General features: G+C 44.6%; 1 protein-coding gene across 1 annotated transcript; it reads right to left on the bottom strand.

Moving 5' to 3' along the window:
- Positions 1-1,757: 1,757 nt before the first annotated feature.
- Positions 1,758-15,427, bottom strand: LOC138648801 (5-hydroxytryptamine receptor 3A-like). The gene is made up of 9 exons (XM_069738739.1): positions 15,180-15,427; positions 13,934-14,094; positions 12,177-12,221; positions 10,776-10,885; positions 10,204-10,370; positions 7,010-7,167; positions 6,683-6,890; positions 5,870-6,076; positions 1,758-5,496 (listed from the first exon to the last, which is right to left on the bottom strand). The coding sequence occupies exons 1-9, from the start codon at positions 15,214-15,216 to the stop codon at positions 5,222-5,224; spliced, it is 1,368 nt and encodes a 455-aa protein (XP_069594840.1). The 5' UTR covers positions 15,217-15,427; the 3' UTR covers positions 1,758-5,221.
- Between the last annotated feature and the right edge of the window lie 2,276 nt (positions 15,428-17,703).

Genomic DNA, 17,703 nt, shown 5'->3' with positions numbered 1-17,703 from the left:
GGGGGCGGGGCTTACCGCAGAGCGGCTAAGCCCCTCCGGCGATACCGCCGGCCATCCTGAAAGTGGACACATACCTTAAGTGTGTCGATGAATATGATGACACCCACATATTATGATGCCACCACGGTTTGATGCCCTTTACAGGGCTCTCACACATTATAATGCCCTATAGTTCCCTTACCTCCTCACAAAGTATGTTGACCTCACAGTCCCCCCCCCCTTACACACACACACGCACACGCGCACACGCACACGCACACTATGAGGCTTCTCACAGTGCTCTCCAATCATTAATGCCTCTCACAGTTCCTCCCACATTATGATGTCCCTCACAGTGCCCTTGACACATTATGATGCCCCTCACAGCTCCCCCTACATTATGATGCCCCTCAAAGTGTCCTCCTCCCGCATTTTGATGACCATCTCAGTGCCAGTGGGGATGTCACGGTGGCTGACCCGGTCCGTGGCCCTACGGGAACGTCCGTTGATGAAATGGGGAAAGGCCTTTAAAGGGATAATGTTCGTGACACCACCTGTAGTATTCGGTCAGGGTGACCGACGCTGCTTAGGGGTCCGCTGGGGTGATGTTATGGCAGCCAGATGGTATACCTTCCCACAGGTGAATTATGTCCCCAGGGCTTCCCAGAGTGTAGATGGTGGATGGTGGATGATGTAAGGCGCAGTGAATAACGAGGACACAAGGTTGCAGTCTCTTTACTGAAGGCTTCAACATCCACAGTCCAGGGTGCCGGATCACAGGGTAGGCAGAGTCCGGCCGGTCTGAAGGCAAATCCAGAGTCCCCTTATCCAGGTGGAATTCAATAGCCTTCCTCTAGTGCCTGGGCGTTGTATTCCCTCCCTGCTGAGCAACTCTGTAAGGTCCTCACAACTATTGTAGATGTTAAGTCTCTTTCTCTCTGTCCCCCTGATGGATAGGACAAACCCGTATGACTGGTGGCCTGAGGCTTTTTATAGGGACCCTAGAGACGCCCCAGCCCCCACAAGTTGCCACCCTGCCTCCTGGGCATATGGTCGGGCAGCCAACGTGGAATCAACTGTCCTGCCAGTCTCTGAAGTAACAGCATAGAGATCCTTACTCCCTCGGTGTTCTGGCTACCGGTACTGCACTTCAGAAGGAGGCAGCCTGCTTCTAGCTGGTCTCCCACTGATGTTCCTCTCCTGCTGCTATGACTTCGTTTCTCACTCACTGCAACACAATTCCCTTCGTGTCCTTTCCTAGGATGCTGCCACATGGGATGCAGCCGCAGCTCCGTGTATCCTCGCCTTCCGCAGGCTGCAGTCTGGAGCTGGCTGGAACCCACTCCAACCAGCCTCTGCCAAACTCGGTCAGGACTGACTGACTATCTCCTACTCTCTCCAGTCAGCTTCTGTCTAACTTCCTAACCAACCCACCAGTTTTACCTAAGTGTGAGGAGTGCCCTAGTAGATAGAAGCATGGCTCCCCCTGGCAGACTGGAGTGTGAAGTGTGTATTGTGGTTGTGATACCTGGACAGAAGATCTCCTTCATTGCCTTCAGACGTAACATCACTCCCCCTGGTGGAAGAATAACATTACTGCAATGACCAGGACTCTGGGGCACTGCATATTGCTCAATCGCGCACTGGTTCCCTGTCACGTAACTACAATGTCCCTTTTTTGGCATACCTTCTGCTTCACCCTCTGCACCATCAGGGTCCCATCGGGGTTGCAGAAGTTCTGCTGCTGGTGGTGTTACACATAAAAAGACAGAGTCCAATTCCAGCTTTAAAGGTAGAACTTTACTTGTTTTCAATTGCAGCCATCCACATCAGTTACAGCATCACACACAGTTCTGCATCGTTCACATCCTTCACTTTCCCTGTGCTCTTCCCTATGTCCTTCAGTTTGTACCCGGTTCATCCCGTCTCGACCAGTACCGCAGCGTCCTCTCTGTTCAGCTTCACTACGCTCAGGAGTTCCCTTGTCTGTTTTACCCCAGATAGGAGGGCATCTGCCCATGTAGAAAGCTGCCACATCTTAGAGCGACCTGTGGCCTTTTTCTGCTGTAACCTTCGGGCCCACTGGCCCTGGACAGCTATGCCCTTTTCTTAAACGTTGCGGAGCTGACTGAGCTCTATGGCCCCTTCTCCCTGGGAACAGGAAAAACCCTCTCTCTTATCACGGTTAGTTCCTCCTATATAAACTATGTACACTATTGTAACCCATCTAGTTCCCGTCTTAAGGTACTAAACTCTCCCTATCTACATACCACATAAATATATGTACATAGCAGAATATGGTATTAAAACATGTAAAACATGTATAATTCGCAACATTTAACAACGTTTAAACTGGACATGCTTGGGGTATAAAACAGTCTCTGTGACCCCCTTACATACGGAGCTGTGGAGGAAGTTACACTGACACTATTACTGCATCGGAGATTGTCAGAAGACCATCACAAGTGTCAGGAAATTGTCTTAAAAGGGTTGTACAAAGTTTTGAAGTTATCCACTATCCATGGGGGATCGCTGGGACCCCCACTGATCCCAAGACCATGAGCTCTCAATAGCCACATGTGAGTTCAGTAGTGGTTGATCATTCACACCACCGTTCCATTCATTCTCTAGGAGATAACCAAGTGCAGTGTTCGAATGGTTTCCCATAAGGATGATAGTGCACCACTCCACTCACATGTAGCTCTTCACAGCTCTGGTTCTTGGGATTGGTTGGACCTCAGTGAGTGGGAAATAATATACCCCCCCATCTAAAGGATAGGAGATACCTTTCAGACTTGGTACAACATCTCAAAGTGTCAGCAAATTGTCAAAGTGTCAGCCCAACATTGACATCACCACTTGTCTACCTCTTATCACTTCTTCCTGTCCAGACATCATCAGTTTCTTACTTTTCAATTGTCCTCCCCACCTTGCCACCACAAGCTCCCCATCCAGGTGTCCTAAGACTGTCCTCCTGTATCTACCTCTAGTACAATGTCTGCTGCCGCCAAATACAGTATTGTAGACATAATAGGACATCTCCCTAAAAACAAGAGTGCTATATACATAGTCACATAGTCATAGTGATAATTCCAATTTAGAGGATGCAGAAAAAGTCTGCGTCAGCCCGAGAGATGGACAGGTAGCCAACCCAAGTCTTTTTCCATCTAGAATTTATGCTTTTCAATTTTGTGCCAATTACAGTGACATCGCCATTCTATGTGGACAATTCTCATTTCAAACCAGGTGAACCAGCTCACTGACTTTCTGTAACGCTGGGAAGTTCTCACGCTGTTTTCACTCTTTGCATACTTTTATGGTGACGTCTCACATTCCATTCACTATATGGCTCCACAGTTGTACAGAGCCCATTATGTATGAAACCTTTCCCCTACCTCTGTGTATTGACCATATCTTTTTTCCAGTTGTCTTACATTATCTCCTGGTCTGTACCTTCCTATTTTGAGGGCTGCTCTAGTGCAAATTTCTGTATGTATTAAGGCAAATCCAAATGATGTGAACCTCCCTTTAATAACTGAGTAGCTGGCCTTGTTCTACGACTATTGGACACCAATGGATGTAGAGCGAAATCCACGGATCTAAGAGATGCAGGCTTTTTCCAGCACGGAGCATCAGTTACGCTTACGTCAGTCTTCCATCTAGAGATTTGCTTGCTCATCAGTTCATCCTCAGGAATCAATGTTTCCAAGCAGAGGAAGACATCCAGCTGGATCTTATGCATACGTAAGGCCAAACCCAATGTTAGTAGTCAAGGAACGCAATCATTCCACTGTTCTCCCAGCCAATAGTCCCATTGTGTGGATGGTGATAGTAGATCCAACGGAGCCATCATCACAGGGGGTCTCACATGCAGTCCCAGGTGATGGGCTTCTGGAACACTCCTCATTCTTTGAGCTGAAAGTGAATGTTTAAGTAGAAGGGTGTGATGGAGAACAGGAAGTCTCATGTCTTGTCAGGGAGTTGCTGGAGTGACGTTGAGGTGCGAGGATCTAGGCTGAGGTCCTGGAGCACATGGATGGATGATCTATGGAGTTTGGAGATACGCTACCGGCTGGACCGGACACGTGCTACTGTTGAGGGATCTGTCGTCTACATTTAAGGAACTTTCCTAAGGACTGTTGCTGCATGGGCGTGGGTTGTGTTATCTGTCGTCTGGAGGAGCGTGGACTCTGACGACCGACTATACTGGCGGGAGATACGAAATCTGTGGGCCAACCAAAAAGTTGGCAGACAGTGAGTATCACCTGGTATGGGGGTAGTGGGACCTCCGGCCCCAGGGAGGGGATTTTGCGGACTGGGGGCAATGCAATTTGGCCATCTACCTGGAGTTGTTGTAAAACCATAGGAGTAAGGAATAAAAAATAGTTGTATTGTTAACCTGCCTAGGTGACTATTACAACCCACAAGCTCCGATCTTTACAATAACCTTTACGCCATCTTAGTGAATGGAGTAAAATAATCTGCAGCCTTCAATGCTACAAACTGAACCGAGGAAGGTACCCAAATAAGGAGAGCAATGTCCGTGCCTGTTTATTCAAATTACCTCTAGAATCATCGTAAAAACCTTGTAGCGTGAAATCTTCCAGGACTTCTTAAATACTGTAATAATTGCTATACCATGGCAGATTAGTCCACTTTCCGCTTGTATACATTGGATACTTTGTTACACAGTAACCACCCTGTTCTTCTACTTACACCTTATAAAAGATTCCAGCGATGTGTCACTTACTCGACTGCTTGCTGTAGTTTGCCTAGAATCCCTATTTTCTCTGCTGTAGATGTAGCAGTTCTCTGAATGAGGAACTCTGTATAACCCCTTCCACATCACTGATTGGCAGTTTCTTGTGTACATTGTCAGCAGTCTGCCAATCGGTGGTGGGGGCGTGGTTACACAGATCAGCCTGACTAGGAGGCACATGAGAACTAGTCCGGCAGTGATAATCTCCTGCTGATAAAACACTGACTGTATTGAAACTACAGCACCCAGCTTAATAAGTGACGCGTCCCTGGAATCAGACTCTTTTGCTCTATATTATGCTGCACTCAGATGAAATGCAAAAACCTGCTGACAGATTATCTTTTTGGCTTTGCCTAGTCTTTGAGGAGTCTGGGAAGTTTCCCCTTTTTTTCTGTGAACCTCCGGAATGTTTCAGCAGAATTGTCCAATATGGTCATAAAATTTGCTATATCATGCAACACATAAACCTAGTTCAAGTTTTTTTTAAGCAGCCCAAGCCAACACCACTATTAGTGCAATGACTGTCACAATTATCAGATAGAGGATGAGAATGAACCTGTCCAAGACAAAAGCTACTAAGTGCCATTCTGACTTTGCTGTCTCTTCCTTTTTGGAGACAATGAGATGTCGGCGGACCATGAGCAGTTCCAATAGTAATCTCTTGAGTAGCTTAATCTCTGGACTGTCCCTGGAGTTCTTCACCAGTTGTCTATTAGTTTCGGCTTCTGACTCTTGAGCTGCAGGAGATTCGTCCATAGCTAGAAGCAAAGGTATTCACATTAGGGCGGGAATAATTGATTGATAATCACTCGGATTACTGGAGGTCCGGCTGCCGGATTAGCAGTTATCACTTGGGCATACATTTCACCTGCAGTGGTGGACATATCACTGGTTCACCATGACTGTTCAGGGGCCCAACTTAAGAAGTAAGGAGACCATTACCACCTCCAAGCAGGTGGAATTGTGTCTTATGATGAGCTGTTGGCCTGCAAGGGGCCCTATACCGTTCTTGCACAGGGGCCCTCTTCTGTCTGTGTCCACCAGTGGTTCCATGGGTTCACTCTTAATAACCGTCTCAAAAAAGAAAGGGGACGCCTCTCTATTACCCCAAGAAGACATATACATCCATACCTTTATTGTTAGCTGCATGAGTCATGGAATCTGTTAACTCTTGATGGGTAGAAATTCGAAGGACAAATGCCAATCGCTTCAGTACCCAAAGCTTCAACCATTTGGGCACCTCCGGCCTGACAGCAGACAGGTACAGCATATAGGATATAAAGATGGAGTCGATGATGCTAATAATCATTATCAGTAGACATACCATGCAGAAGACACCTGAACATGGAAAGCACACAGTCAAACACCAGAAGAAAAAAATATATATATTTTTTTAACTTCGAATATTGGAATTATGGGAGTTAACAGTAAAATTGTCTTAAGTGGGAAATAAACTGCAGTATTGTAGTGTGCGCCGCCATCGCTTACATCCGACCACAGGAGACTTCGGCCATGTCTGCCATGCGTGGACAGCTGTGAAGCCCTTTTAAAGGAGTTTTCTGGTTTTGGAGAACCCATTTACCCCGGCTGAAGTTTTTTTTAAACAACAAACAAACTGCGCTTTACTCTCCCTCGCCAGGTCCAGCGCCGAGTCCCTGCTGGTGTTTCCGGTGTCTTTTATTGTCTGCAGCCATGTGGTCACTTTGACAACGCTGCAGTCAATCAGTGATTTCTCTGGCCTTAGTGACAGCACAAGCTGCTGAGCTCACTAATTGGCTGCAGCGCTTTCAAGGTGGGGAAAGTGGAGACTCAGTGCAGGACCTGGGGAGGGGGAGTGAAGAAAAGTGTTTTTTTTTGCTTGTTTGATTTTTTTAACAAAATGCAACCTGGAGCCCCCTTTATCCACAGTAGTGCTATACGAGCTATAAGCATTAATGCACATACCCAATATTGGGGGATTATCGGTGTTAGGCAGAAAATCATTTAAAATCAACAGCAGCACAGAGAATCCAAGCACGACTGTTATCTTAAATCCCAGGCGCTCACCGCCCTCCATTGGGATGAACATGCTCGCCACGTCTACTAACACAAGCAGACAGGCCGGGATGATGAGATTGATGACGTACAGAACCGGAGCCCGCCTGATCAGGATCTGCGAATGACATGAAAGAAACATTAATAACTGGAAAATCCGACTACTTAAAGGGCTTCTCTACTTGGCGAGAGACTTCAGGCTGTGACCCCTTGTGCAATATGTTTGGATGGAATCACCTGATAAATGACTTTGCTCCAAACCTCTCCTGACTTGGAAACATTTACATGAAAAACGTTGATTTTTTTGAGATCCCATTCTGACTTTGCAAATTCTTGCATTGACGTTAACGTAACGAGCACGTCACTGGAGGACGGGACCAGCAGGACATCGGACACTGGTGGGAGATTGCACATCGTTAGTAGGTCCTACTTCTTTGGAAGTCAGTCTAATTAGCTTGGACAACATTTTGGATTGCCTATTAATTGGTAAAAACAGTAAAATCACCAATGTTGAAGATCCTGAGCAGTTTATATGCCCAAAACTAGCGCCACTTCGAACTGTATTGGTGTCAACATGACGCTGATGCAGTTGGATGGTATGGTGGAGCAGGGAGTCACAGGCTCCCTGCACCACCACTCTCCATCATATGAGCCACAAGGTGCCGTAGACTTACAACCTATAAGATGGCAACGCCCCAGCATTGTGCTACCTGTGGTCACCTGAATTAGGCGAGTATAATCTTTATTTCTGGTACAAAGGTTGCTTTATTGGACTACGAGGGGACAATAAAGGGAGCATCATTACTTTTGAAGGAGGCATTAAAGGAGCAAGAACACTTTGTAAATGGAGCTTTATTTGTTTTAAAGGGCACATTATTTGCTTTAAGGGGGTATTTAGGGGTCATGGCAGTATTACTGGATTAGGAGACCATGAACAAGGGGTACTTCCGTCGGTCCTTCTGTCTGTCACGGATATTCATTGGTTGTGGCCTCTGTCTATCATGGAAATCCAAGTCGCTGATTGGTCGCTGCAAAACAGCCACGACCAATCAGCGACGGGCACAGTCCGGAAGAAAATGGCCGCTCCTTACTTCCCGCACTGTCCCCGGCGCCCGCTCCATACTCCCCTCCGGTCACCGCTAACACAGGGTTAATGCAGGCGGTAACGGACCGCGTTATGCCGCGGGTAACGCACTCCGTTACCGCCGCTATTCACCCTGTGTGTCCCCAACCTTTTACTATTGATGCTGCCTATGCGGCATCAATAGTAAAAAAAAGTAATGTTAAAAAAAACAAAAAACCTGCTATACTCATCCTCCGTTGTCCGCTGAGGCGCTCGCGCCTGCCGCCATCTTCCTTTCCCAGCGATACTTTGCGAAATTACCCAGAAGACCTAGCGGTCTCACGAGACCGCTAAGTCATCTGGGTATTTTCGCAAAGCATCCTGGGAACGGAAGATGGCGGCAGCCGCGCGCCCATCGACACAGCGCCATTGGATCCCAGGAGGCGGAGAGACAGGAAACTGAGGAGCAGCGACGAGAATGGAGAGTATGTTAGAACTACAAAGGGCCCTCGGATCGTTAGATGAGTATGTTTATTTTTTATTTTTTAACCTGTGAGATACGTGGCTGGGCAATATACTACGTGGCTCTGTGCTGTATACTACGTCGCTGGGCAATATACTACGTCACTGGGCAATATACTACATCACTGGGCAATATACTACGTGGCTGGGCAATATACTATGTGACTCTGTGCTGTATACTACGTCACTGGGCAACATACTACGTAACTGGGCAATATACTACGTGGCTCTGTGCTGTATACTATGTCACTGGGCAATATACTACGTGGCTCTGTGCTGTATACTACGTCACTGGGCAATATACTACGTGGCTGGGCAATATACTACGTCACTGGGCAATATACTACGTGGCTGGGCAATATACTACGTGGCTGGGCAATATACTACGTCACTGGGCAATATACTACGTGGCTGGGCAATATACTACGTGACAGGGCAATATACTATGTGACTGGGCAATATACTATATGGCTGGGCAATATACTACGTGACTGGGCAATATACTACGTGACTGGGCAATATACTACGTGACAGGGCAATATACTATGTGACTGGGCAATATACTATGTGGCTGGGCAATATACTATGTGACTGGGCAATATACTACGTGACTGGGCAATATACTACGTGGCTGGGCAATATACTATGTGACTCTATGCTGTATACTACGCCACTGGGCAATATACTACGTGGCTGGGCAATATACTACATGACAGGGCAATATACTATGTGACTGGGCAATATACTATGTGACTGGGCAATATACTACGTGACTGGGCAATATACTACGTGACTGGGCAATATACTACGTGACAGGGCAATATACTATGTGACTGGGCAATATACTATGTGGCTGGGCAATATACTATGTGACTGGGCAATATACTACGTGACTGGGCAATATACTACGTGGCTGGGCAATATACTACGTGACAGGGCAATATACTATGTGACTGGGCAATATACTATGTGGCTGGGCAATATACTACGTAACTGGGCAATATACTACATGGCTGGGCAATATACTACGTGGCTGGGCAATATACTATGTGACTGGGCAATATACTACGTGACTGGGCAATATACTACGTGGCTGGGCAATATACTACGTGACAGGGCAATATACTATGTGACTGGGCAATATACTATGTGGCTGGGCAATATACTACGTAACTGGGCAATATACTACATGGCTGGGCAATATACTACGTGGCTGGGCAATATACTACGTGACAGGGCAATATGCTATGTGACTGGGCAATATACTATGTGGCTGGGCAATATACTACGTAACTGGGCAATATACTACATCGCTGGGCAATATAGTACGTAACTGGGCAATATACTACGTGGCTGGGCAATGTACTACGTGGCTGGGCAATATACTACGTGACTGGGCAATATACTACGTCACTGGGCAATATACTACGTGGCTGGGCAATATACTACGTCGCTGTGCAATATACTATGTGGCTGGGCAATATACTACGTGGGCTGCGCAATATACTACGTGGCTGGGCAATATACTACATCGCTGTGCAATATACTACGTGGCTGGGCAATATACTACATGGGCTGAGCAATATACTACGTGGCTGGGCAATATACTACATGGGCTGAGCAATATACGGTACTACGTGGCCATGCATATTCTAGAATACCCGATGCGTTAGAATCGGGCCACCATCTAGTGCTTCCAATAATCCTTGTGTAAAGCCGCCTTGTGGCAGCGCTATAGATATTACGCTTAAAGGGGTGAAGTCAAAACTCTGCAGTATAATAATATTCACGTGTTAATAAATAACAGGTAAAACCGGACGGCCGCCATCCCTCTGCTTGTCCTCACCTGGATTCATGCTCGTGCCAAATGTTAGATTGCACTTTTGTGTGTCAAAAGGGAACTTGTAGAGGTCAAGGGGACACGTGGTCACCACTTTCAGAGTTTTAGTCCTCCTTATAGTGCCGTTGTAATACAGCTGCATGTACAGCACATCCAGAGAGTCATCCTCCGTCCTGTTGAAAGTAAAAAAGTGCAGTTTTTAAGCGCACTAAAGTGTGACAGTCCGGTGCGCCTTTAAGCGCACTTCGTCAGGAGTTCCCCATAGTCAGGTGAAACAAGAACACTTTACTTTTAGATTATGGTTGATTTTATAGCTGCTTACACTGGGGGCAGGCGAAACAGGCAGCAAACGATATTCCAGAATATAGATCACGTCCCAAAACTTCTTAGCAATGTCTAGGCAAAACCTTATGTGTAATATAAAACATTAAATCGTTGGCCGCTTTGATATAAAAGCTTTAAATTAATAAAAGGGTGTCTTCCCATCATCTGGACCCAATACTCTAAGCATTCCCCTGGCTACATTTATTTTGTAGGTTCATTATAACAAGAATATACTCCTGGTTTTTTTTTCTTACATTTCCGCTATGTTGATGTCAGGGATCCACACTGAGCCCTCCGGTATGAGGATACGGTTTATCCCACAAAAGTCCTCAGGATTCCAGGATATGAACTGATTTTCCCAGATCTGTTAAAAAGCCAAGAAGATCAGTAATCCGTAGACTAATAACCCTAACATTAATATCAATGACCGGTCTGTAATTAACGCAATTGGCTTTTGATATGAAAATGTAGAAGAGATTGGAAACTATGAACCTGGAAGACAGGTGGAGAAGCAAAGGACGGAATAAGGACGGATATGATGAAGATAAGTCCATTACCATTGCCATAGAGCCCATGATGGCATCAGAGAGGGAATGGCGTTCCCCAATGGCCCCAATAAGAGGTACCAGTGGACTTGGCCTTGGAAATATTGGCTCATTGTATAATGCTTGATCCCAAATTGTCAATATGGAGAGTGTGAACGATCAGCATCCCGTACAAGTACAGAGGTCACAAGAGTTGAGAGTAATCTCTGAGGAGACCAGTGACCAAGTCTCCAGGACAGTAGCCATGTCATATAACGAACCCAAGGAGATGTCGGACAATAGGAAAAGTGAGTTACTGTGATTGAAATTAACAAACTTACGGTATATTATTAATTTTTCAAAACTTAGTGGTTCATCCTATTTCAGAGATCGGTGGTCCCAGGCGTTAGCAACTTCTCCTGAAATGTGGCAGAGAGCTTCCTTGTATGTTGATGGCATGGGATGGCTTTTTGGTCCAGTTCATTAGCTTTTCCATGTTGGTTGACATTAAGAACCAGGTGGCTTACCGGATGAACTGAACTAAACAGCCATCCTTTATTCATCATGTCATCAATAGACAGGGAGGGGAGAAGAATCTCCTTCTCGAAGGTCACATCTCACCAGAAACTCAAAACTTGAGGGACTACAAGTTGGGCTCGGAAATAGGATGATCCAACCAACCAACTTCATCATGTCTCCGACAAAGAGGGTGACGCAAGCTCTCTGCTGGTGTCGGAATGGCAGACTGTCTCTTCATAGAGGGCTTGAGCTCTAGTGTCACCTAATGGATGTATTGATCCTAAAAGTCAAAATCGACCCTTTAACGAGCCTTGTCACATGACTTAGGATAAAAGCCAAACCAGAATCTCAATTTACAGACACGTGTTTTGGGGTGTTGCCTCTCATCAGTGCTACGCACAGGATCTGATTTGGCTCGGTGAGAGACCTTTGACTAGGGTCTCATGGGTCATGTTTCTCCTTAAGGACAGTGAAAAACCAAGCCTGGCATGCCAGGGTAAGCACAGGGATTGTACAATGCCATCTGATCCTGTCCATCTGTTGTGAACATGTCAGTCTTTTTCTGGAGGCTATTTACTTAGTGCAGTCTCATACCACTCACAAACGTCTCACCATTTCAAAGTCCATCAAGGTTGTCATAATTTGAAGTTTTTCATCCTGTAAAAAAGAAAAATAGTTAAAAACGTTGAAGTTCTTCTCAAAGATTTTTTTGTTGGTTTTATCAACATAGTTTACAGCTATTAGTCTTGCCATGACTAGATGTAAACCTGCTGTAAAACCGGCCTCAACGCTCTGACTACCGTCAGCCACCGACAGCTATTCCTCCCATCACCCTCATAAACATGCAAGCTCAGCTCAGACAAGCATGCATGTGTTTTCAATAGGCGAAGGGGATAAGCCTCTGCTAGACACCCCTGGTGGTGGATGATCTCCCATAAGATAAAAACGATTGGGCATGTTGAAATAAAATATGCTCAACCTTATTTTCTCCCGACATATGCCAACGTGTATGATTTTGGACACCCTTAAACACATTAGATAGTAAGCCCGTCCAGCTGAACTAGATGGGTTTGGCTGACATTTTTTTAACGTATGACGGCGATGTCATCTGCATCACTCATTGCCCACACGCACGTGAGTAGCGGAATCTGGTGTCACATCTGCTTTAATTTCCAATATCAGGCTCTAAATTCAGTAGATTGTGACAAAGCCGAGGTCAGGCAAAGTCCAGTGTAACATCAAAGTCTGTACTTGCTCCTTCTGCTTCTATTGATTGGTGGCACCATAACTTTATTGCGGACGAAGTGGGACGAAGATGCAGTTCTGTGGAATATGCTGGGACTTGTGGTTCATTCTATGCATGTAGTTTGGGGGTTAATTATTGGACATGATTTTCCCTTTAAGGATCTTCTGTGAGCCTTGGGAGGAACTACACACTTTGTAAACCTTTTGCTTCCTTCTTCTAGTTGCCAGTTATAAATGCTACTTACTCTGGTTCACTTCTTTTACTCTGCTCCTGCCCAACTAATTTGATTCCCATTACTGATCCCTGCTCGTGCTTTGACTATTCTTCTGCCTGATGACTTTATTCCTATTCTGACCACCTGGTACTGATTCAGCTTTCTGACTATTCTCTGCAAACCCACTCCACCGGTCAGCAGCCACTTCATGGCCGCAACTCAGGGGCAGAAAATCGGTCAAAATTCGAAGACTATGGTTCCCTTAGGACCTTTTAGGTGCTGCCAGCCTTTTACCGATACTGCTCTGTGACATCCAACCTCACATCTTGTAATCAGTCAACCCCTGTAAAATAGATCTCCTAGACCAGTGTTTCTCGACTCCAGTCCTCAAGGCCCACTACAGGTCATGTTTTCAGGATTTCCTTAGCATTGCATAGGCGATGGAATTAATGCTTGAGCTGGTGATTAAATTATTACGTGTGGAATACTAAGGGAATTCTGAAAACTTGACCTATTGGTTGGTCTTGAGGACTGGAGTTGAGAAACACTGTCCTAGACTGATAAGGCTGGTGTACTTGCTTCAAAAATCCATGCCAGAATGAATGAACATTTTTTACCGATATTATAATAAGCAGTAACCGGACTTATAAAATGTTAATTTGATAAAACTTTTATCCGCCTGCGTCTCATCTGCAGGTGTGTAAGTGCCGGTGAGACACACCTTGTGACTATAGAAGATGAGGCAACATAGGTGAAGTATATATATATATAGAGAGAGAAAAATTAGAACAGCATCATATTACCACACTTGTAGTGCAAAGCTCTCCAAACCAATATTCCAATGGCTTCAGCTGTTTTCCTTTTTTCTCATATATATATATAATAGTCGTATCTTTGTATATACTGTACCATTTCCAGGACTCCTCTGAAGGTCATATCCACTTTTACAATGGTAGGTTCCCGCCAGTCTTTCACAGATCTGATATTCACAAGCTGAAGAGACATCCCGTCGTTGCTAATACTGTCCGTCACGTTGTAATAGCTGCAGACGTCTTGGCCGCACGTCACAGCTGTAAGTCCATATACAATATTATCATCAGATACTACAAGCTGCAATCCTTATTTTGCAGAAAACTGATTGTTATTGATCAACCAACCAAAGATTATATATTCAGCAGAAACCATAAAGTGACATCTTCAAACACAAGAAACATAACAATAAGGTATCCTAAGGGTTTGTGCAGACGACCGCAGAAATCGGACAAGTGCTATGTGTCGTTTTAAGAGATTTGCACTCGTCTCCATGTTATTCTATGGGGCCGTGCACATGTCTGATGGAAAAAAATCACAACATTCGATTATCGGATTGTGCTCGGCCATTCAAGCCTATAGGTCCATGGAGAACATCAGACGTCAATCAGATGTCGCGGTCTGATTTTCACGGACAGACTGAATGGAGAAGGTGGAGATATTTTTTTTTTTGTTCTCCACCTCTGAGAAAATCGGATCAAACTCCAATCAAACTCTGATCGGTGTGTGATTAGCATAATCAGACCAATTTTCTCCGATGGGAGAAAGACGGTGGTGTGACCGTAGCCGATACTCTAACAGTTCATGGATTGAAAACAAACACCACTCCATACATAGTTTATGTAAAAGTGCAAATCAAAATATACAAAGTATGGAATCTAAAACTATCACAATATAAAATTCATCCTAATAGACTAATGATAGTCCTGATGGCAGAATACCAGATGCGTTAGAATCGGGCCACCATCTAGTACTGTAAATATTGAGCTTGGTTTTTCCGCCCAGATATGGTGTCACTCATGTTCTTGGGTTTGCAGCTCAACCACCTACACAGAGAACCCTTATAATAGAGATACAATTTATAAATTATTCCCAAAATATTAAGTTATCCCCTATCGGGCTCTACCCATTCTTAAATAGTGCACATGATAGACCATCCATTTCCTATGGGACTGCTGACCAGAGAACGGCCAAGTTAAGGGTCCCAGAACCCCAATCTCAGGCGATCATAAAAGTCAGACCCCCAGATATCAGTAAGTTAGGGGCTATCCTAATATTTTGGGAACAATCCTTTAAAATAATTACAACAGGTGTCACAGAAGCATTTGAAAAAAGGGAAACTTACCGCACAGAAGAAGCATAAGAAGAAGAGTCCTCTTCATTTCTGAAGTAGCTCTGAGCCCAAAAAAGACGTCCTTCAAACCTCATTGTCCATTTTCTAAACCCTCCACATGCCCAAACCTTGCGGTTGAACTGGACAAGCAACTTATTTCCGAGGACATGATTTTCCACATGAATAGGGATTCTGAGATGGAACCAGAAGAAGTGATCACACGCAGAAGACACTGAAGACAGCACCAAAGCCACCGCTCTGTGTTACCTGGGAGTGGTAAAGAGGAGGGAGCAGAAAGGAGGGGAAGGTGGAATTGAGAAATCAGAGCTAAGTGCATTGTTTGCTGGAAGAAAGGGGTTAAATAAGATGCAAAAGATCGGAGCGGTGAAGTTAGCACATTTAACCCTAATGCGATTGGACTGTCCCCGAAATACAAACTAATGCAAAAATACAGAAAATAGAAAAATGAGAAAGTTGGCGCAATGGTCATTGTGTTCTTTATGTTCATTTTTTAAGTCTTTTGCTTTTTCTCCAATTGGATCAATAAATTTGACTCACTGACATAAAACTTTTTATGGTACCATTCACACCTGCATTTTGGCATCTCAACATTTGCAAACTGATCATGAACAAGAGGACTCAGAGCTTGGCTCCTGCTGAGGTTTTATGAAAAGTGACACATTGCTGCAATACAGGTGTTGGTGCTCACCTGGTGAAGTAGATTTACTAATCCATAGGTAAAGGAGAGCAGCACTAACTAGAGGCATAGATTGCCACGGAGCTGGGCTAGCCAAATGCCTCCTAGAACACCGAGGGCTAGTAGAGCAAGATATCTGGAAGTGCTGGATGCAGCAGAGTTTAGCACCTAGGATCAGTTGAGACGAGTAGACAGGCAAGTATCTTGATACAGCAAAGTTGAATGTGCGGACAGAACCTTGAACCTGCAGACGCATTTGAAAACAAGTATTTTGATGCAGCAGAGTTGCAAATGCAGACTGCACCTTGGATCAGCAGAGACGAGTAAGCTTGGAGATACCTTGAAGCATCAGAATTGAGATCAGGAGATAAGGCAAGATACGTGGCCACGGCATCTTCACCTTCAGAAGTCATCTGGGGAACAGGGCGAGCTAGGGCGCCCCCTAGTGTTAAGGACAGGGAAGGAGCCCCTGGTTCTGTGTCATCAACAGATGCGCCGCCAAAAAATCTCGTGACAGATTATCTTTAAAGGGGAGATCCATTGAAAATAATCCTGAGATATGTTATAAATAAGTGTGATATGATCACATTGGTGAAGTCTGATAGATCACTGCTGATTCCAGAATGAAAAGTCTGAATAAATAGGGAAACCACTTTGGTACTGTTTACAGGTTTCTGATACTGGGATTTTGTAACACAACTTTATAGGAAAAGGGTCCTCACCTTGAAGCGTTGATTGCTGAAAATACTAATCAGACCTCCAGAATAGACTGCAGAAGAGAACCTGCTACTTGCCATTTGTATTTTTGTTACCTGGTGTAAATTTTGCTGTTGTTTTTATTTTGCTCCATTCCTTAAGTATGACTCTCTTTTCTTGTATGTTAATCTAGACTTGTTAACCAAGGGGCGAGGTCCTATAAGCTTCTCTGTTTGCATCTTCTTGAGAGCAGCACCTAGTTGGCAAAAGAAAATACTTGATTTACATACAGGGAAGAGGGAACTACCACAAGAATGACGAGGAGCTGAAACAAAAGGAAAACATCACCAGATTCTGGAAAACAGTGGCATTTACACCAAGTAAAAAGTTACACATATGGCAAGTGACAGGTGCTTGAACGACATTTCAACAGATTTTTCATGCCGAGCTGGATACAAAATGTAATAGTGACTGCAGAGGGGAATTAATCTTTTTTTTTTTCATTAAATTTCGCCTCTCTGTTGCAGAGATATTAGCAATCAAAGTATTTGGCACCTAATGTGTTAACTTAAAGTGGGTGTTATCAGATAGTTTTCACTGAGGGGCGTGTACTTATCTCCCTGTATGAGTTGCTGTCTGATCATTCCCACTTGGACTTAAGAAAAGTTAACTCACTTGCTGCCAATACTTTGATTGCTAATATCTGTGCAGCGGAGAGGCGAAATAAAAAATGAATACCGCCATCACCCTATGCACAACTGTCCTACTGTAATATCTCTTAATGTTGTGTTCTTGTTTCAGTAATTCATTTGTTAACCTGCCTGAAGGAGGAGCCTCAGGTATATACAGGTATATACAGTGGGGCAAAAAAGTATTTAGTCAGTCAGCAATAGTGCAAGTTCCACCACTTAAAAAGATGAGAGGCGTCTGTAATTTACATCATAGGTAGACCTCAACTATGGGAGACAAACTGAGAAAAAAAATCCAGAAAATCACATTGTCTGTTTTTTTAACATTTTATTTGCATATTATGGTGGAAAATAAGTATTTGGTCAGAAACAAACAATCAAGATTTCTGGCTCTCACAGACCTGTAACTTCTTCTTTAAGAGTCTCCTCTTTCCTCCACTCATTACCTGTAGTA

Source organism: Ranitomeya imitator, chromosome 9 (genome assembly GCF_032444005.1).
Source record: "Ranitomeya imitator isolate aRanImi1 chromosome 9, aRanImi1.pri, whole genome shotgun sequence".
Classification (NCBI taxonomy): domain Eukaryota; kingdom Metazoa; phylum Chordata; class Amphibia; order Anura; family Dendrobatidae; genus Ranitomeya; species Ranitomeya imitator.
Note: the sequence above shows the minus strand (reverse complement) of the source record. Positions and strands in the feature narration are given on the sequence as shown.

Coding starts and splice junctions, on each gene's coding strand:
- LOC138648801 (XM_069738739.1), bottom strand. CDS start 15,216: ATGAAGAGGACTCTTCTTCTTATGCTTCTTCTGTGCG. Junction 10,886..12,176: donor CCTTGATGGACTTTGAAATG/GTGAGACGTTTG, acceptor GCTTTTTAACAG/ATCTGGGAAAATCAGTTCAT. Junction 6,077..6,682: donor CGATAATCCCCCAATATTGG/GTATGTGCATTA, acceptor TTCCATGTTCAG/GTGTCTTCTGCATGGTATGT.